The sequence below is a fragment of the Onychomys torridus genome, chromosome 10 (assembly GCF_903995425.1).
Source record: "Onychomys torridus chromosome 10, mOncTor1.1, whole genome shotgun sequence".
NCBI lineage: Eukaryota > Metazoa > Chordata > Mammalia > Rodentia > Cricetidae > Onychomys > Onychomys torridus.
The window spans coordinates 36,731,574-36,753,262 of record NC_050452.1 but is presented as its reverse complement, the minus strand read 5'-3'; the positions used below and the strand labels follow the sequence as shown (position 1 = coordinate 36,753,262).

Below are 21,689 nucleotides of genomic sequence, written 5' to 3'. Positions count from 1 at the left end.
GACCACGACCATTGCAACTTATACTTATCACTTATGCATTTAATTGGGTCTTGCTCACGGTTTCAGGAGGTGTAGTCCATTATCATCTGTTGTTGTTCAGCTTTCTTAGCTCTAGATGGATATTTGAGCCCCATGTTGGGTGACATTAGTTGTTGCTTGTTTTTTACTCTTTTTTTTGGAGAGCCCGCTACCCAGGTCTCAAATAAATCACACACAGAGGCTTATTATTACTTATAAATGCCCAACCTTAGCTTGGCTTAGTTTCTTGACAGCTTTCCTCAACTTATTCTATCTACCTTTTGTCTCTGGGCTTTTCCCATTCTCTAACTTCTTTTTCTTTTCTTTTATTTTGTAAGTTTTTCCTTTTTTTCATTAAGAAATTTTTTCATTGATTTTACACACCAATCAAAGATCCCCCTCTTCCCTCCTCCTGCCTCCCTCACCCCAGCCTCTCCCTCCCAAACTACCCACAAGAAGGCAAAGCCTCCCATGGGGCGTCACATTCAGTAGAGGCAAGTCCAAGCCCTTCCCCCTGCCTCAAGGATGCAGGAGGTGTCCCATCATAGGTAGTGGGCTCCACAAAAAGCTCGCTCATGCACCAGATGAATTCTGATCCTACCTCCAGGGGTCTCCCCAAGCAGATCAAGCTACACAATTGTCTTGCCATGCAGAGGGCTTAGTCCATTCCCATGTAGGCTCCAAAGCCATTGATCCAATTTTCATGAGTTCCCTCTAGTTTGGTTTGGTTGTCCCTGCATTTCCCTCCCATCATGATCCTGATGCACTTGCTCATAGAATCCCTCATAGAATCAGTCATTGGAGGAAAGTTCTGTGATGATAGTTAGGGTATTCACTGGTCTGATCTTTGGGGCAAGCCAGTTCAGTTCAGGCATCCTTTCCACTATTGCTAGTAGCCAAGGCTGGGGTCATTCTTAGGGATTCCTGGCAACTTCTCTAGCACCAGGTTTCTCTCTGTCCCCATGATGTCTCTCTTTATCATCTATAAATCTTACTCTTACTCCGTGAATCACTGTATAGCTGGGTGGCTGGCTCCTTCTAGATCTCTTCTCCCCTCCTTCTTTCCCTTCTCTCAGATTTCTCCCTCTCTTTACACTTTCTGCCTGGCAGCCCCTACTTATCCTTTCTCCTGCCTTGCTATTGACCACAGGCCATCAGGTGTTTTACACAGGTACAGTGACACAGCTTCATAGAGTTAAACAAATGCAACATAAATAAAAGTAACACACCTTAAAATATTCTACTACAGTTATCATGGTGGCATGCAGGCGGACATGTTGCTGGAGAAGTTATATCCAGGTCTGCAGGCAGCAGGAAGAGAAAGACATTGGGTCTGGCTTGGGCTTTTAAAACCTCAAAGCCCAACCCCAGTGACACACTTTCTCCGTGAAGGTCACACCTACTCTAAACTGTCACTCTTCCTAATCCTTCTAAACAGTGCCACTCCCTCATGACTAATCATTCAAATATACGAGCCTATGGGGGCTTCTTTTATTCATATCACCACATTGGTGAATGCATTTTTTTTATAAAAAGGTTTTTCTTTGGAAAATGCTTCAAGGATAGAAATTTGTAAGACTAGTGTCCACAGCACCTACCTACCCTTTCATGTCATGTGTCCCATTTACTTTATTACTTCTGAGTGACTTGTTTTCCTTCCAGAGGCCTTCATGCTCACATGGAGACACTTGCTGCCATGTCCTTATTTTGGTTAGTTTTGTTTAACACCTCTTTGGCTCTTATTCTGCTTTCATTTAAGATCTCCCAAATGATGGAGTATGTGTGTCCTGTATCAGAAATTTGCTCAGAGAATCAAACCAATCCATCACAAAACATTTAAATAAAATATATTTTAACCTGACTAAAACAGTTTCTAGTTTAGAGCTGTATCTCTTGCTCTTATCTATTCTTCATGTGTGAAATTAGTACTGTGTTGGCATGTGTGCACTTGTGCATATATGTTCATGCTGTGTGCAAGGAGGGAAAGTCCTTCCTTATCTCTGTCTGTACTTTTCCTCTTGTCTTGTACTTTTCCATTTCTTTTTGCTACTGTTGATTTTCTTCAGTTGTTTCTTGATCAAAAAAACAAACAAACTCATTTTCCACATTTACCTCTAAAAATCTGCAATAGATTCAAATTTTATCAGAACAAACTAATTTCCTTTCAACTTGCATCAGCCATATTAAATCATGTCTACTCCAGCACTCTTTTAGACTGTAGACACTTAATTTATTCTTTCATATCATGTTTCATCTTTCACAAAGATCTGTGTGTCAAGCGCTGCTTTAAGGGCTGAGGGTAAAGAGGAATGATATAGTTTGTAGCTTGGGGTATGAATAGGAGATAAATGTGAACGTCACTCAGTGGAAGGTGTGTCTGGTGGCATATAGAGTGGCGCGGTGGGAGGTGGACATGGGGTCATGGTGTAGGTAGTGACTGACCGCCTAGTTATGTGATGCTGGTAGGGATTCTTCACCCCCTTATTTCCCAGTCTGCTTCATCCTCTAGGTGAAGATCTGCGTTTGTCAGATTTCCAGTGCTGTGACAAAATACCCAAGATCTAGAACTTAAAAGAAGAAATGGCTGTTTTGGCTCAAGGTTTCAGAGATCATGGTCTCTGGGTCTCTTCACTTTGGGACAGTTGAGGCAGGGAGTGCACAGTGCAGTAAAACACCTAGCTTCATACTGGCTGGCAGTGAAGAGAGCAGGGACAGTCTCTGTGCCCCCTTGAAGGCCCTGCTCCAGTGTGTTGTATCTTCCAAGCAGGTCCCACGTGCTCCCATCAGCGTTTACAACCAGGCATCAAGCCTACCACACTTGAGTTCCGGGCACACAGTGAAGATTCAAACCATAACAGGATCTCAATGTTTTACCCTCTATTATTTTTTCACTAGAAGACTCATACTCTATAGACTCAGGACTACTGTGATGAAACAGCCTAGATATATTATGGAAGGCAAGTCACAGATGTCATGGGCTCTTTGGGAACCGACGATGTCTCCCTGTACCAGGGCAGCTCCATTGGGGCCTTCATCCAGTGCTGTCCATCTCACCTCCACTCACTAAGTTTAAGTTCTCTAGTCAGAGAAAGATGACATGGCTTGATTCAAGTTAAGAGGGCCCCAGATACTAATTTTGACTAATGTATTTGGAAAATTGTGCTTAGTAAGTAGTGGAAATCAGGGGCCCAAAGCCATGAGATAGGTGTATGAATTACTTTTCTCAATGCTGTGACCAAATATCTAATGAAAAGCAATATAAGGGAGGCAAGGTGGTTCAGGCCATGTAGTCCACTGTGGCAGGGAACCCATGGTAGCAGGACCGGCCCCTGCCTGTGGCATCGGGAGGCTGCTTGCTCACATACTGGGAGATTGAAGAGAAAGGAGAATATTGGTATTGTGCTGACTTTCTTCCTTTTCCTAGTTTCCTCAGAAGTATTTGATGTTGCTGCCCATATTAGAGAATGTCTTTCTCTCTTTGTTAATCCTCCATGGAAGCACCTTTTCAGACAGGATCCTAAAGGAGTGCCTCACGGATACCTTAGATGCTTCTCAGTCTATTAAGTTGACATCAGGATCAACTGTCATGAGGCTGGCGAGATAGTTCAGTGGTTAAAGGATGTTTTCTGTCAAGCCTGATGACCTAAGTTCCATGCCTGGAAGGAAAGAAATGACTCTCACAAGCTGTCTTTTGACCTCCACATGTGCACTGTGGCATGTATGAGTACACGCGCTATGAAAAGAAAATTTTAAAAAGCAACTGTAGTCAGCCTGACACCCAAGCACACCGCTTTAAACCATAATAATCCTGGCTCCTACAGCCTTGGGCAGACCTCAAAGTGCAGAATGCATTTAGTTCATCTCTAGGAGTTCCTGAAGTCTTAAGAGTTCTAGAACTGTTTGGAAACCCAAGTTCAAAGTCTTCTCTGAGATTGAAGGAACCCCATTAGCCCACATAAAACAAAAGAGTAAGTTCTGCACTTTTAATATACAGTGACACAGTAAACATATCAATAAACACATCAGTTCCTTAAAGCATGAACTGAAGCATAGAAAAGAGAGAGCAGAGCAGAGCAAGACTGACCTAGCAATTCAAAACCACATCCCGAGGAGGCTCCATGTGTGGCATTGGGGGTCTTTGTGGAATTATCTAGGCTCCAGTGGCTTCAGGGGTAGTCCCATTTTTCTGGTGTCTCTAAATGTTCTGGGGTCTTCACTGAAACCCAAGGAGCACTTTCACAGTTTTGTGCACAGTGCCCTTGGTAACGTCGCACAAGCTAACCAACCTCAATACTCATCACCTGCTCTCATTAGTTTCCTGGATCCTTGGTATCTTATCTCCATGCCTCCTTCATCCTTGCATCTTACAAGCCTCAAAACCAGTTCCATAGGGCTAATGCAAAGTTCTCCCACCACCTTGAGATGTAGCCCAGCACCCTTGGACCATGGTGCAGCAACCTGTGTGATTTCTCAGCTGAGGCCAGGAAAATACTTGCTCATCCAGCTGTTTTTCTGTGGGGTACCTTGAAAGCCCTATCTTGTCAAACATTCTCCTTTCAAATGAATTAGCATGAACAGACCCAGGAACTATTGTTGGTTGGGATCTTGTCCTCTATGCAACTTTTGTATCATCCCCGTGCAACCTTCAAAGTTTCTCTTTAATGGTACTAATGTGTATAATCTCTACCTGCTTGGTCTTCAACTTGAACTAGGTCCAAGTTTTTCCCCCCACTAAACCGTACACTTCCTTTTGCAGCCTTGTCCAGGTTCACGTGGTTCTTGAGCAAACTGCACATTTTTTCCGACTTTATGATCCACCACTCACTCTCACTGCAAATCTGGGAAATGCAGTGAGCAATAGCCACACCACAATCTGGACATTCTGTTGTCTTGAAATTTCCTCTGCCAAACAAAAGATGCACTGTTTTGAAATTCAACTTCAGGCCATGGGCAGAATGCAGCCAGACTCTTTGCCAGAGTGACGTGAATGGCTTCTAGTCCAATTCCCAACGAAGTTCTGTTAGTCTGAGACCTCGTGAGCTGGGACTGTCCATGCTTCTCCAGTTCACACTGTTCATATCTCCATTCTGTTCTCAGAGATCCTCCCAGAGATCCACTGAGCTCTGATTACAGCATGCTAGGGCTTTCTCCAGCCTGCAGTGGCAACCTCTTATTATTTCCACAAACTGGTTGCACCAGCCTTGTCACAGCACTGACTCCACGTTTTAGGACCAATTTTTGGTTTAGTTATGTTCCTCAAGGCCATGGTGTCTTAGGTAGGGTTTATATTGCTGCGATAAAACATCATGACCAAAATCAGCTTGGGGAGGAAAGGGTTTATTTAATGTTGCAGCTTGTTGTACATCATCCAATTAAGCCAGGGCAGGAACTCATAGCAGGTTACTTGAAGAAAGAACTGATGCAGAGGCCACGGAGTGCTGCTTACTGGCTTACTCCCTATAGCTTAGCCTACTTTCTATAGCACCTAGGGCTTCCTAACTAAGGTGGCACTTCCCACCATGAGCTGGACCCTCAGAGAGCAATCAAAAGGCATCACAGGCTTGCCCATAGGCCAGTCTGGTGGGGGTATTTTCTCAATTGAAGTTCTGTCTTCCTAAAAGACTCTGACTTGTGTCAAGCTGACATAAAACTAACCAGCATACCTGGAAAGATGAAACTTAGGAGAAAAACCTTTGTATTGGCTCATGGTTTAGGGGGTATAATCCATTACAGAGAGGAAGGCGTGATGGAGGGACAAGGCATTGGAGGCATTTGGAGGCTGCTTGCTCATATCTTCATGGATCAGGAAGTAGAGACAGGAGAATGTTGGCCTTCAGTGGCTGTCCCCCCCAACTCCAATTAGTCAGTCCATGGGATGCTTCTGACTCCATTAGAGGTCACCCTCCCTGTCACCTGTCAATCTTCTCTGAAAACATCCCCATAGACATACCTCCAAACATGTACTTTTCCATGGTGTTTCTTAGTAGAATCAAGTTGGTAACCATAATTAATCACCACCATGGACGAATAACTATTTTTATATTGAAAAAGTACTTAGAAAAAGAAAAGAAGGCCCAGAGTGAAAAGCATTGAGAATAGGAATTGGTACCCAGTGGAAAATGGAGAGCTTACACGGAGAGGCTACCTGGGGACTGGATAGAAAAGGTCGATGATGTAAGAGAAGCAGGAGGAATTGAGTTCCTTTATCATTTACCATCTGATGTCGATAGCTATCACAGTCTTTTAGGGACTAGCTCTGTAATCTCTCTGTGTTTGACTAAGCAAGGGACACTGGCATGCTTCTGTTTGAGCCCATCGTAATGTCCTACAACATGATATGTCTGAGGGCTGAGACTCTGATGTTGTTTATGGTAACTGTATAACTCAGGTCAGGAGTTCCCTAGAAAATCTACGCCTTGAGTTGGAAAGTCTGGCAATTTGGGAAAATCTGGTTTTAGTTACTGATTTCTCTTACAGTCTGGCTGACACTGGAAAGAGTCTTGATGGAGACAAGAACAGATCAACCATATCCCTCATGGCTGCAGAGGAGGAGATAAATCAGCTAAAAAAGCAGTAAGAAAATGAAACAACCCATAGAGTCCCTGCAGCTGCTGCTGAGTCACTGAGTCTAGCTTTTCAGTCATTTATTACATCGTGAGAATTCACCAGAAAGGAGGCAGCTGCATTTTTAATGAATGTTTAGTTTCTTTTTTCCCCCCACTATAGGAGTTTCTTACTGAATACAGGCAACTTCTAAAATGTAGCATAGTGTCCAGGAAGCTAAAAACCTCCCTCACTCTAGTGGTACTTACTGTTTGTTAGCATCTGTTCTTCCTTCCAGTTAATATATTGAAACCACAAAGAACACATTGACGTCCATATGGTTTGGAAGTCCACCTTTTCATTTTATAGTCCTTTTGTTTTTAATCACCAAGAAAAAAGTAATGCAGAAGTTAGTTTCAAATAGGTCCATCATCTTCAATTGTTTTCGAATTTCCTTTATGTTGAGCACTAACTTAGATATTAACGTTTAATTCTGGATGCAACACGGAGGGAATTAACTTTTGTTAAATCTTAATTTGGACTTCAGACTAGTTCCTAATGATTGTTTCTAGAGGGAAAGAGTGAACACAGGTCCTTTATCTTCTCTAAAGTTTGAAGTCCCGTCCTTCCCCCAAGTATATTTTACATGTACACACACGCACATCGCAAGACACATGTCTTTTGATACTTTTCACACACACTTTAGCTTAATTTAGTTTCCATGTATGTTCTAGTGTTAATTTCTTCTAGAACATTCCCGAGGCTTCTCAGGATGCTGTTACATTTTCTACTTCTTTCTTCTGCCTCATTTGGATCTCTTACGTCCTGGTTGGTACACTGCCTTGAATTCACGGGTGATATTACCCCGTTGTCTTCTGCCGTTTCTAGTGCGTCTTTACATCCTTCGGTGCTCCTGGCTTCACGGCATCCTAACCAGCCCTTCGTCCTTTCTTCCCCTTCAACTGGTGGTATTTTCATCACCACAGGCTCTCAGGGCTTTTGCTTCTGTTTTACGGTGGTCACACCTCTTTGGGTCTTAATGAGGGTGTCGATTTTATACCTAACACTTTTTATTTTATTATTTTATTTTAGTACTGCATTATTTTCAGAAGTTCCCACCTCCAGCTAGCCTTCTACTGTCTTCCTTCAGACTGTCTGTCCAAGAAATGAGCTAGGGAGGGTAGGGGGTCATACCGGTGTTGGACTAAGTTTTGAAGGTTCGGTGTTTTTGGAGTTTTGTACAATGAAGCTGAGTCCAGTTGCAAAGCACTCTACTTGCCCCCGGGGGACCCACATTAATAGCCTTTCTTCAGGAAGCTTCCCAGCTGTGACCTGTAGAAGTGGGCTGAATCCTTATCTCTGTGGTTTTGTTCTTTACTTATTGAATGTCTTCACATCTATTTCCTTGGGAGTTTCCCCATGCAATAATGGAATGTGAATGGTACCAGTTGTTTTCTTCCTCCTTCCCCCTTCCTCTCTCCCTTCTTCCTTCCTTCCCTCCTTCCTTCCTTCCTTCCTTCCTTCTCTCCCTCCTTCCTTCCTTCCTTCCTTCCTTCCTTCCTTCCCTTCTTCCTCCCTCTCTCCTTCCCTCTTTCCTTCCTTCCTCCCTCCCTCCCTTCCTCCCTCCTTCCTTCATTTCCATTCTCTTTTCTTCCTCCTCTATGCCCTTCCCTACCTCTTAAAAAAGTGTTTCCTTTTTTTTTTTCTGTTCTGCTTCCTGTCTTTCTCACCCCCATTTCTTGTCCTTTGTTGTTAGACTTAAATCTCTTCAAGCCCAGGAAGAAACCCGCCACAGAAACTCAGACAGTCGGCGCTCTGAGGCTTCCAAATCTGACCGGCGAGCTTCAAGCAAACGGACCTCAGATGCGCGGACCTCAGAGCCACGGAGCCAAGAGGTGATGTCAGACTATGGGAAACAGCTCCAAAATCTGAAGGATGAGATAGCTGTCTTGTCTGCTGAAAAAGCCGGTCTCCAGGGAAGGTCTGAAAAACTCTCACGGATCCCTTCATTTGCTTTTCATTTCCTTCTTCCCAATGAGTTAGCAGCGACAGCTTGGATAGTAGAGAGAGGACAATAGAGTGAAATCCAAGCCCCAAGGGCCTGGGAAGCTTCTGTTCGAAAAAGGGTTATTTTCTAGAACGGCACCCTTCTATCCAGGAAAAATGGCTGAGAGGATGAAAGTGGTGTCTTGGCCGTGAAACCAGGCTTGTGTGAGCTGGCTGTTCAATGGCTAATACAAGTTCAAAGAGTGTTCCATAAGCTGAAGATCTTTCCCTAAGAGTCCTGTGTCCAGGGACTGGAGATGGTTGTTCATTTCACCGCATTACATTCCTGCCCCCCTCCTTGAGCCACACTTGCATTTTGTAGCCAAGATTGGCCTGAGGTTCACTATATAGTCAGGGGTGGCTTGAGATTTACATCTTGAGTGATGGGACGCCAGTTGTGAGCCACCACACCTGGCTGGAGTTTCCTCTTTGCTCCCTCACTCTGCTGATGGCTGTGTGTGGGTTGTTTTCACGAAATCCCTCCCACTCCACTCGATGGGGCAGAAGAGGAGGACAGCGTTAAGTGCAGACAAAGCAGCTGTGTCTCCATCGCTGCACTTCTTTCCTCTAGTCCTCCTTCTCTCTGGCATCTCCTGACTGAGGTTACTGAAGCCCCGGCTCCTGACAATCAGTTTGCCTAGGTGTTTCCTGAGTCCTCCGTTTTGTGGAGGCTCTCCTCTGCTGGACTGATACTGGCTGATACTGAGCAGCCAGTGGGGATGGTGGAAGTATATGCACCATGGGTACTGGCAACACCAGCAGGGAAGGAGGCGGTCTCCACTCAGAGTCTGCTGACTGGATGACTGCTTTATCCTGCTCCTTGTGTAGTGCCTTCTGTAAGACTTCTCTTTGGAGCCTCATTACCTTGGGGCTGACTGGCCTGATATCTAATTGTTTACTTTGCGCTCGATAGCAGTCCAGTTTCAATTACAAGGTCCTGGGAAGCACTTGGATGCTGAGTTAGTACTCCAAGGTCAGTTTTAAGAAACTCCAGCATCCAACTTACGTGCTAGCTCCGGCCCTCACCTTGAGGGCTTCCGGTTCCCGCTTGATGAAATAGCCGGTAATCAAATACCCAGGACGACTGAAAATATAAATTGAGGTGTTCATGATGAAAGGGCTTTTGTGCATTCTAATTCACTAAGTAAATAGAGGGTATTCTTTCCCATTTCTGGGGGCCTTTGGAGACAAAATGCCTCCCCCTAGTGGAGAGATCATCCCCAAGGCCTTCCCCCTGCCTGCCCACGTGTGAGAGGTTGTATGGTGCTGGTGTGGCATTCGCTCTGTCCCCACCCAGAAGAATAAGAGTTCAGGAAGTCCAAGAAAAGGGGAAGAGTGAATCACAGTTTTGCCCAGCGGATTCTCGTTCACCCGCAGGTCAACCAGGAGCCGGTCTCCTAGCCCTAGTCACCGCAGCCGCAGCCGCAGCCGCAGCCGCAGCCGCAGCAGGTCCAACAGCCCCTGCACCACAGTGGCCAAGATCAGAAGCCCGTCCCCAAACCAATCCAAAATATCCAGCGTGGCTCGCAAAGCCGCTCTCCTGTCCCGCTTCAGCGACGCCTATTCCCAGGCCCGCCTGGACGCGCAGTGTTTGCTGCGGCGCTGCCTCGACAGAGCTGAGACGGTGCAGCGGATCATTTACATCGCCACAGTGGTAAATGCGACATCTGCAGCTTCGGGTCCTGGGGGGGTGGGGTGCAGTGGGAGATCGATCACAAAGTGAATGATGCAACCTTAAAAGGCTGGTGCATCCTGAAGTTACTCCCCATCTGTCCCGTCTCTCCCCGCTCTTCTTTCATTATAGATATTAGGGAGCTATTCATTCTTCATGACTGAACTGTCACACATTTATGTTGGCCAGACTTTTATTGCAGTGTCCATCACTCAACCCAGGACCATCTCAAACGGCACCATGTTAAATTGATAGTGTACTTTTTGTGGTATGTGACTAACATGAGCACATAGTAGGGCTTTTGCTGTACATGATTATTAATTATTGGTCTTCTGCCAGCCTTAGAAAACTAGAGGATGAGATCGTTCACTCTTCTGCCTAAGTGATTTATGAGTTACTAAAGCTGCCAATGCAGCTATTGCTGCAAATTAAAAAGATATGTAAACATAATCCTTGGTTTTCAAGGTGGATACATGTGTCCTCTGGGTGGATGCCACCTTGAGACCCCATTATCAGAATAAACATGAAGAAACAAAAACATCATGTTAAGGCAAGAGCAGACAGATCAGAAATTCTGGATCTATTCAGTTATGACAAAGGTCAGCAAACTGTGTGTATGGGCCACATCTGGCTTGTTCCTACAGCGCTGTGCAGGAGCTAAGAATGAAGAATGGTTTTATACTTTTAAAGGTGTATGATAAAAACAAAACAAAACAAAACAAAACAAAACAAAACAAAAAACAGTGACAGAAATGGTAGCCAGTGAAGCCTAAAGCATTTACCATTTGGTTCTTTATAAGGAAAGCTTATTAGGCCCCTGGCTTGTAACTAAGTGATTTGGTTAAAGGTGTTTTGTGATGTGGTTAAAGTGATTTGGGTAAAGCTTGAGAAACCAAGTCTTTCTTGTCAGTGTTACTGATACCTACATACATAACAGGTATGGGATAAAGTTTTATTGAGTTTGTAATAGAAACCTGGGACAGGTTATTTTCTCTTAACATGTTGGCCAGTATCATGGCATTGCTGTGTGCCCATAGCACTGGAACTTCCATCCCTGGGTCTGCATTGTCCTGCTTTTGGCACCCGGAGTTACCAACACAAGGCTCACTTGTCTTAAAATGAATGTGTTATCATGTACATTTCTACACGTTTTAAAATTGAGAGTTATACTATGTCGTAAGTCAAAACCGTGTTTGGCCAACCATGTTTAGTTATCTGAACACTGGTTTGATGTTGCCTTCTGAATTCTTCCTAATTCCTTTCTTTGGACCTTCTCAGCTCCTCTCCTCATCAGATAAACTTGCTGTGTTTTCCTGTGCAGGAGGCATTTCACGTAGCGAAAATGGCGTTCAGGCACTTCAAGATCCGGGTAAGGAAGATGCTGACCCCGTCGCACGTGGGCTCAAATGACTTTGAGTGCGCAGTCATGGACTATATCATCTGCCATCTTGACCTCTATGACTCCCAAAGCAGTGTTAATGTAAGTGTTGAGTCTCTTTCGGAGAGCTAGCATGTGATGACATACCGAATACGGATAAGGATAACTTAGGAATGCGTCTGTATGTTTGATGTTATGTCTATGTGGGGGAAGAGTAGAACAACATTCCATTTTCCATGCAGAACCAGTCCTTACTGGCAGCTTTTCCCTTTTGCATGCAAGAGTGGTGCGTGTGTGTGTGTGTGTGTGTGTGTGTGTGTGTGTGTGTGTGTGTGTTGCATGTGTCTGTGAGGGTGTGCACACATTTGTGGAGGCCAGAAATTGACACCGGATATGCCCCTTGATCACTCTCTAATTTCTAAGGCAAGGTCTCTTGTTGAGTTTGTCAATTTGGGTGATTTAGCCAGCCAGGTGGCCCAGGGAACCTCCAGTCTCTGCCTCTTTAGTGCTAAGACAGACCCTGGATTTATGTAGGTGCTGGGATTTGAAGACAGGTTTTCATGCGTGTGATAGATGCTTTATGCTCTAGCCATCTCCTTAGTTTCTTACTCAGACATGGGGAAATGTTCTGAGCTTTATAATCACATCTTTTAGGCGGGTCTTTGAGATTGGGAATTGAAATATTTTAGTTCTTAAGACTCTGGAAAATGAGTGTGGGTTTGACCTTGATGTTACCCACGTGACCTCTGTGTTGCCTTCCCCATTCATTTAAACTCCCAGTACTCTGAATTTTCCAGTCTCTGAAAGGGAGCATCAGAGATCATTATCCCACAGAGTTACTGGGATGGGTCAACGAAAGGAGGTGGGCCATTTGCTAGCACAAGACTTGATGCATAGTAAACACTTAATAAAAGCAACCTACTTTACTTATGTTATGGTGTAGCAGGGGACTAGCCAGAGTTTTTGGCTAGCATCTCCTACATTTACTCACAGAAAAAAAAATCAGGATGGAAGAAGGCTCATTTGGTAAAATGCCTGCCATGGAAGCATGACGACCTGAGTTCAGATCCCAGGCACACATATAAAATCTGGGTGAGGTAGCACACGTCTGTAATCCCAGCATGAGGGATCAGAGACTGGCAGATCTCTGGGACTCATTGGCTGGCCTGACAGCCTATCTAAATCAATGTGCTTCAAGTTTGTGAGAGACCCTGTCTCAAAAAATAAGATTGAGAGCAATAGAGGAAGACATCCATCATTAACCTGTGGACTCCACATGTACCTGCATTCATATGTGCACACACCCATATGGACATGTACTCCCCCCATGAACTTATAAATGCCATGAGCCTCTTCCTTTAGTTTTTAAGAGGGATTTTTCTTGCTGTAAGCTTGTTTCTGCTGTCTACTCTCTTTTTTCCCTACTAGTAAGCGGCAGCATCCTTCTCCTCGTAGCACACTTGCTCCCTCCCCTGGATTAATTTATTTTAGTTCACATGCTCTTTCCCATCTCCCATCAGTCATAACTGGTGTCGGGAATCCTCTGGAGGTCAGAGCTTCTTGTCACAAGTTGGCAGCCAATTGATGCCATCTTTTGCTTTTCAGGATGTGATCCGTGCCATGAACGTCAACCCCAAGATCTCCTTCCCTCCTGAAGTTGACTTCTGCCTCCTCCATGACTTCATCCAGGAGATATGCTGTATTGCCTTTGCGATGCAGTCCTTAGATCCACCACTTGATATCGCGTTTGGGGCTGATGGAGAAGTCTTTAATGATTGCAAGTAAGAGACACAGGAGCAGGTGCTGAACCATGTTCACTGTCCCTGCTCCCCAGGAAGATGAAGGGGAGAGAACCCTGGGTAGAGAAATCAGTAGCCACGCTCATGCTATGAGTTTCTCTGTACCGTCATCCCGACACCCCTCTTGGGCTCATTCTTCACTGACCATATTAGCTCTGGGGAGACGTAAGGAGTTGCCTGGAACAATGGTAGTTAAACAAATGTATTCTGTGAATACAAACACAGTTTTAAAGATTATTTTTTGTTATTTTTATTGTGTGTGGTATATGCATGTGTGTGCACATGTGTGCAGACGGATGCTCCCCCTGGAGGCCAAAGGTTGGTGCTCAGGGACACTGGTTCTTATTGTGTGATTTAGGCCAGGTCTCTCCAAGTGTGGTGTGTGCACCACCAACCTCAGAAGCAGTCCAGGCATTTCTTAGGGATGCACACATCTATACCACCGTGTGTGCTGTTTGCTGCAGTGCTTCTAGCATGGGGCTTGGGAGGCTGCAGTTCACAAACACCAGGCACACTCCATGCACACTGATGTGCTGGACTCCTGTTTAGAAGTATTAGATTCTGCCAAATTTCACATGGTGAATATTCCACTAATAAATTAGAAGAAGCTGAAATAACCTGAAACATTCATTGAGGTTTGGCAAGATCTTAGCTATGGCTGGAGATCACCTGAGGAGAGGCCAAGCTAGTGGCTAAGAAGGCCAACTCTGGCTTTAAGCTACTTAGATCCATTTACCATGTGATCTTGGGTATGGTCCTTTATTTTTTCTGTTTTTCAATTTTCTTCTCTTTCAAGAGGTGGGGGGTAGTAATGCTTCCTCCTCAGGACTGTAGAAGGCTAGCTGTGATAACTCAGATTTTGGATGATGCCAGGCATGTAGTGAGTGGTCAGGAGTAAGAACTCTGCTTCTTTGTTTTAGCCGTAGTTCAGGATAAGTAGCCCAGATGTTCATGCCACAAAATACACACACACACACACACACACACACACACACACACACACACACACAGAGCCACAAAATACACACACACACACACAAACAAACAAACAAACAAATAAATAAATTGGGAGAGAGCCACCAACATCTTAATTCAGATACTCATTTATCTGCTGAGTATCTTCTTTGGATGTGGTCACTGAGACACATTCCAATCTAGCTTTGTAAACATTAGCCCAGATTTGCATGAGAAATATTGTAGAAAACCTCAGAGGTCTATGCTTCTAGCATTTTCTAGACTTGCAGCTCTTTTAATTCTGAGGAGACTAGAGGTGGGATGAAGTTTGTTGTTATGATGTGTTCTTAGCAAGTCTGTGCCAGAGGCCTGTTGTTGCTGGTTTCTGTTCCTTAACCACAGAATGCTGATCTGAGTCCTGTTTAGACCCAAGCCTCATCATGAATGAACTTTTCAGTTGGGTTTCCTCTAGTTACGTTACAGAATGCTCAACTGCCGGCTGGTGGCCATCGCCCAGCCATAGAGTGCATGCCTAGGCTGCACAAGGCCCTGGGGGCGATCTTACTCTGTTCTCTTGTGCACCCCGCAGGTACCGCCGCAGCTACGACTCGGATTTCACCGCTCCCTTGGTCTTTTATCACGTGTGGCCTGCTCTCATGGAGAATGACTGTGTCATTATGAAGGGAGAAGCAGTTACCAAGAGAGGGGCTTTTGTACGGTGGCCTTGCATAGTGACAATTCATCCCCAGTGTTTGATTCACAAGTTCGAGAACATTTGTAAACCCAAAGATTCTAAGATAAAAGACTGTGATAGAGCTGTTTGATAAGATCTCATACCAAGGAGAAGGGAAAAACAGCTCTCTGTTGTGTGGAGCATCCCACAATCCTTTGTGACTCCCCGGCAATGACTTCATTGCCACTCTTCCATCCAAAGATGGAGTTAGCCGTGACTTATTTATTTCTTCCATCTTAGAGACATTTTGACATCTCTCCATTTGGGGGGAGTTATTATGCACGTATCCTGTTTTTCTTTCCTTGGTATGATGTATAGGGAAGGGAAGGATGGAATAAAATGGGGCAGAGAAAGTGGGGAGAAAGGAGCCATTTGGCTTTGGAAGGATGTTTCCTATATAGCTCTTGGTTATAGATGGTTTGACCATCTTAAAAAGTTGAAGAGCCTTCCAAATGGAGTCGTGCGTGTGTGTGTTTGTGTTTGTGTGTGTGTGTGTGTGTGTGTGTGTGTGTGTGTGTGTGTGTGAGAGAGAGAGAGAGAGAGAGAGAGAGAGAGAGAGAGAGAGAGAGAGAGAGAGAGGAGTTTGTGTGCTGGGACTCACGGTCACAGGGACTTTGGATATGCATATACCATGATGTATTACTTTCCTCATGCTTTCCTAGACAGAACCAGGTGGATTCTGAAGGGAGCCCCTTGGTCCAGAGCCGAGGTGGTGGTTTTGGTCCCTGTTTTCTGAACTGGGTGAGAGGGGAGGTGCTTTGAGGCTACACATAGGGGAATAGAGAAGTTTATTAAACAAAAACTTAGAATATTGGTGTTTGTTTTACAAGTTAAAATCCCATTGTAGTGAAAACTATCTCCATAAAAGTGTTCTGTGTTTCAAAAGCCAACCTTATCAAGATTGGCTTTTGTCCCCCTGACAACACATGAGCTCTACAGTGAACATTTTCCCTACACAGTATTCTTGCCCTTACAACTCCCTCTCAGGAGATTTTCACTAATGGAGTGTAGTTTGGAAGGAGGGAGGTGACTCAGTCACAATCTTTATGATCATGTAAAGAGTTATTGTCTATTGATCCCCTCTCTCACAAGCACACTTACATTTACTCCTTTTTTATGGACACCCAATTAAAACAGCACATCTACCATGAATTTGGTGGATACTTTTCTTCACATGGACTTAATAGCTGGCCCTGCGGAGGCCTTTTATTGTGTTCAGTGAGATTTCTTTTTTTCTGGGGTACATATGATCTCAGGGCTGCATTTACACGGTAGATACTTAAAATGAACAACCAGCCAGCCATGAATCCCAAAGCCAAACGTGAGGTCTAACAGTTTACTCATGAAAACACTTCTCCGAGCACCAGAACGGGAGCACCCTCAAGTTCGTTATAATGGGGTTTTACTGGAGAAGTTCCTGCCACATACTGTGTGGTAGGAAATAGTAGGAGTGTTGCTCACACCGGTGACAAGGGGAAGAGCTGTCCTGCCAGTCGAGCCTGTGGTAAGCCACGTCTGCTCTAACCAACTCATGACTCCTTCTCTGTCTCTCTTTCTCCTCTTAGTGGAGTTCTGTGCGACCTATAACACGCTGCCGCAGCAGGAGCTTAAGTCCTATCTGTCCCCGTAACCGCATTGGATTAAGCACGGTACATTCCTGTCTAGTCATTCATGCAGAAAACCACCTTCTGTGTGGATACTTTCCTGGGAAAGGGGCAGTTGCCTATCTGTAGGCAGTAAGAAAAGCTGTTGCTCTGATACAGACCCTGTGTGCCTTTGTTTTGTGTTGTTTTGTTTTTTTTTTTTAAATACCACGATGGCTAAGAAACTAAGCATTCTGGAAAAAGCTTGTCTTTTTAGTTTTCCTGTTGAGGTCTTTCAAGGAATGAAAGACTTTACCTCTTTAAAAGCTGTATTCTTTGCAACCTTAAGAGGCTGTTAGGGAACAGACAGTTGGACATGGGGCATTTGAGTCACAGATCTGAACACAGGTCCCTGCTTTTTTGTTTGTTTTGTTTTGTTTTTTTGGTTTTTGCTTTTTTCCAGAAATTAATACATGAGTTTGGAGGGATTACTTAAAGAGTCTAGATTGAAGTACTCTTTAAAGGGCAGTGAAAGTATTACTGTGTCCCCAAAATCAGTAAAAAAGATAAAATTAGTTTCTTTGTATATTAATCCTTGGAAATCTATTTAAATTAAGAAGTAACATAAAATATTTCTGAGGGCTGGAGAGATGGCTCAGAGGTTAGGAGCACTGACTGCTCTTCCAGAGGTCCTGAGTTCAATTCCCAGCATCTACAGGGTGGCTCACAACCATCTGTAATGAGATCTGGCGCCCTCTTCTGTATTTGTAATAAATAAATAAATCTTTAAAAAAAAATTCTGAAAACTCTCACTATTTACATCACAATGACTCATCACTGTCCTTTTACTCACCAAATAACACTTAGTCAACATCTGTTGAATGTGGGGCTGGACCAAGAAAGACAGGCTACCGATCTATTGTTCCTTCAGCTGGAGATTCTTCCTATGTGTGTTTGACCTTGTTCTCAAGGACAGAGCAGTGAAGGATTGCAGGTCGGAATACCTCACATCTCCCACCTGTCTCTGGCAATGCGGTGGCAGAGCTTCCTCTGTAGAACAGCTCTGTAATTACTCAGACCCACCATCATCTCTGAGTTTAGCAAGCACCCACTCTTCCTCCAATAGGCTCCTTCTCAAACAGAACTCAAAGGCCCGATGGGAGGGATGCAAAAATAACCAGATGTGGTTTTCTCTGCAAATGGGTCACCATAGAGGAAAAATTGTGTACTTTGAACAACTTACCTGGATGATCACGATGTAGATCAAGTTAAGAGGTCCATGGGTGATGTCGTGTGATATAGTCTATAATGTAAACACCTAGAGGTGGTGAGGAAACAGCATGGGAGCAGGGGCTTGATTGGTTTTTTAGAATGGTCAGATGTCACAGAGGAAGAAAACCATGTAAGAAATGCTAGGGAAGTGGAAAAGACCCACAATGGACACAGTCTTTTTGTTCTTGGGAATTTTATAAAACTGAATTACATTAATGAATAAGTATGTACAGTGGGTCAAAAAGAGGACCATACATTTGGTGACCTGATGGATAAAAAGGGAACCTTGGGAGCATCATGATGGGATATCCCAAGAGGAAACGGTGTATCAGAGGGGAGAGTAGTTGAGACCAGTATTAGTAGATGGTTCTCCAGCCTGGAGACTTGGACTCTGGATTCTCAGTAGAAGTTTTATCCAAGGGGAGTGTCCTCTGCACTGAGTCCTGAGACGTGTTTGAACCCTCTTCTCTTTATCCTTCTATGCTCAGGGAGAGCAACAAGTGTAGGTATCTAGTTACCTAGCCTGTTTGAGACTTCCCAACAGGAAACAGGCTTGTACCTGGTGTCAGATGTAAAGGCGCAGTATGGTAGTTTCTTCTTAGGAAGGTAATGGGAAGATCTGAAAATCATTCTTTTACAGATGCTCAGACCTTCCTTAGTATAAGGGCAGGGTTTGGACACATGAGAACTTTTATAAAGAGTCTTGGAGCTAATGTCATAATTTTAGCTCTTATTAGTTAATTATGTTTAAAAAGCTTCTCTCCCATTAAGCCATTGAATCTGTCATAATTTTAGCTCTTACTAATTTTGTTAAAATTTTTCCTCTTCTCTTAAGCCATTGAACCCAACTTCCAGTCACCAGTATGATTTAAACCAAATTAGATGTGCATTTACTTAAAAAGCTAGTCAGACTCATGTGATGTGGTGTCTCAGAGCAACTAACTGGCTAGTTTTTGGTTTATCTTATATTTTATTTTGTTATGTCTTTGTTATCTCTTAGAAACCTGTTCTTTCTTTCTTTCTTTCTTTAAGAGCAATTTGCCACTCTCTCTCTTTTTAAAAAGAGTTATTTATTTTATGCATATAGTGCTCTATCTGCTTGTATGCCTGCATGACAGAAGAGGGCATCAGAACCTACCGTAGGTCACTGTGAGCCACCATGTGGTTGCTGGGAATTGAACCTGGGTCTTCTGGAAGAGCAGCCAGTGCTCTTAACTGCTGAGCCAGCTCTCCAGCCCCCTGGCTAGTTTTAGGAATTAGCCATGTCCAAGTGATTCATTCTGTGAGTGCTGTATATTGTTCAATTCACCACACTCTTTTCTGTTTTCAGATGTCTCGGAGTCGGAGCCCTTCTCCAATAAGATGTACATTGCCAAGTAAGTGGGGCGGTCAAGATGCAGCGAGCTTTCTGCTTTTTAGATCTCCTCTGTAGCATGCCACATTTTCGAGCAAAATGATTATTCTTGAGGAATATTTGTCTTCTCCAGTTCCCACTGTTGATTTCATTTCTGGGCCCTCTCATGGATGGTGTCTGAGCTGGTCTCATGGTTTACAGAAAAGCAACCTCCATGGAGAGCAACAAGTATTTGTGGCCCTTTGTATTTAGACAACTCTGAAGAATGTGCAAGAACGCAGCCATAGTAACGAGCTGTTTTGTTTTTCTCCCTAGGGTATTAAAACCACCAGCCACGCTTGTTTGCCACAGTCCATTGGAACAGCCAGTTTCTTCAGAGCCTCCGCCCACCTGACTTGTCTGCCTCCGACCTCACTTAACATGAAATGAAAAGGCAATTCTGTGTATCACTCCGCACAGAGAGTTCAATGCTTTGGCTCAGTGCCTCTGTGACTCTGGGTAACATAGCCGCTCCTTCTATTTTGTAGGACCAAATTCCATCAATTTCATAAAAACAATTACATAGGCATGTAGGATCACATTCATTTGAACCAAGTCCACTACAAAGGTATGGACTTCCCTCCCAAAGTCCTGGGCTCGTGCAGAGCGCCCCTAGGAGTGCAAGCAGGAGCCATCATCCAGCGGAGTCCCCAAAGAAGGACAAGTGACTTCCTTTGCAGATCTTTGCAGATCCATGCTCTTATTGTCAGCATCACTGGAATTGTGGGTTCAGTGTTCTGATCCCCTCTCAAGGCTTCCAAAGCATCTGTAGCCTCAGGCTGGGAAGCTCATGCCAGCACCACTCGCTTCAGGGAAAATGTAGACCATAAGAACATATACATTTAAAAGGATAGAGCAGTTAGCTTGCTTCTCTCTTTGTGCTTTGGCTGAATGTCAAAGGTACTGGGTTTTGTTTCCCATTTTCCTTCTTTCCTCCCTTCCTCCCTTCCTCCCTTCCTCCCTTCTTTCCTTCCTTCCTTCCTTCCTTGCTCCCTTCCTTCCTTCCTTCCTTCCTCCCTTCCTCCCTTCCTCCCTCCCTTCCCCCACACTTACTCCTCTAGCTGTGCTGAATTTTCTCGGAGTCAGCCTGTGACGTCACTGGCTATGTAGCTATGACTGAACATCAGCAATGGGAGGCACCTTGCCACCCTTGGGCGTGGCTTTCTGAGGCGGCAAGCCTCTCAGAAAATTAGATTTCAACTAAAAGCCAGCCTTATCCAACTTAGACAGCGACAGCATTCCTGAACGACCAATTGTGTGTTAAAACTGCAATAGTCACTTGGGTTGTGTGACAAAATCTTAAAATCTTACTCTCAGTATTGAGGATGCCTCTGTATCTTAAGTTGTTTTTTTCTTCCCCCCCTAAAACCGTATGTGTCATCTAATTTGGAAAAAATAGTCCAGTTATTTGCTCTCAATCCTATTGAGCCACTTTCCTTTTCTCAAGTCTGTAATTTGAGCTGTAGCCATGCAGAGAAAGCCGAATAGTGAAAAGCATCTTTTGGAAGGCGTCCGCGAGCCTGGAGGAGGCTAGCCTGTCCTCATGGCATCTGAGTGTGGGAGGCTGGAAAGCTCTTGTTTCGCACTCTGGATCAATGTGAGTTTCTGTGTTGTTGCTCAGTATCTAATAAAGCCGCAGTAGAGTGCTGTACTCTGACATGTCCTCCTTCCAGAGTCTCAGGTTCCGTGGTGACCCCCACCTTCACTAAGCCATGATCGTGAACCGTGGTCACACATCAGGTAAATACTGACTGACCGTAGCCTGCCCCAGCTTAACCCTGAGATAGCTGCAGCCCACGGGGGAGCCAAAGGGCTGGAACTGTTTTGTCTTATTCACAGCCCCTCTCACCTGTTCAGGATGCCTTCCCCTCCCCCAGGATTCCACTTAACTGTTTGCCTTTACATGATTTTGGTGGCTCCTCCCAATAGCTAGGTGCATCTGTGGCTTTGTATATAAGGAACTTTCTTGTTCAGTGCACTCTACAGTCTTATTTCAATGTCTTTTGCTTTAGAGTGAGACCCTGTTTCATTTTCCTCTGTTGGTACACAGCACTGGTCCTTTATTTTTTTGAAGGGGAAATGATCTATATCTATATCTATATCTATATCTATATCTATATCTATCTATCTATCTATCTATCTATCTATCTATCTATCTATCTATCATCTTCCAGATTTGTCCTAGAGTGTTGTGGATATAAATGTGGAGAAGGGGCTGGCTTTATGGAGTTTAATGTCCCATTTAGCTGTATTCCTTTTGTGATTTCCTGGTCATAAAGAACAGATGTGAATACATAA

The 21,689-nt window shown here is 44.2% G+C and overlaps 1 protein-coding gene across 2 annotated transcripts in view; it reads left to right on the top strand.

The window, feature by feature from the left end:
* Spata18 (spermatogenesis associated 18) overlaps positions 1-20,349 on the top strand; it is a 32,277-nt gene extending 11,928 nt beyond the window's left edge. The window contains exons 5-13 of one of the 2 annotated variants that reach the window (XM_036201152.1): positions 6,496-6,591; positions 8,318-8,542; positions 9,985-10,261; positions 11,601-11,759; positions 13,263-13,438; positions 15,000-15,123; positions 16,709-16,792; positions 19,329-19,374; positions 19,668-20,349. In XM_036201152.1, the coding sequence (XP_036057045.1) occupies positions 6,496-6,591; positions 8,318-8,542; positions 9,985-10,261; positions 11,601-11,759; positions 13,263-13,438; positions 15,000-15,123; positions 16,709-16,792; positions 19,329-19,374; positions 19,668-19,675 (1,195 nt within the window). In that variant the 3' untranslated portion in view covers positions 19,676-20,349. The remainder of the gene's footprint in view (positions 1-6,495; positions 6,592-8,317; positions 8,543-9,984; positions 10,262-11,600; positions 11,760-13,262; positions 13,439-14,999; positions 15,124-16,708; positions 16,793-19,328; positions 19,375-19,667) is intronic. The other variant, XM_036201151.1, reaches the window with a different exon arrangement.
* Positions 20,350-21,689: the final 1,340 nt, after the last annotated feature.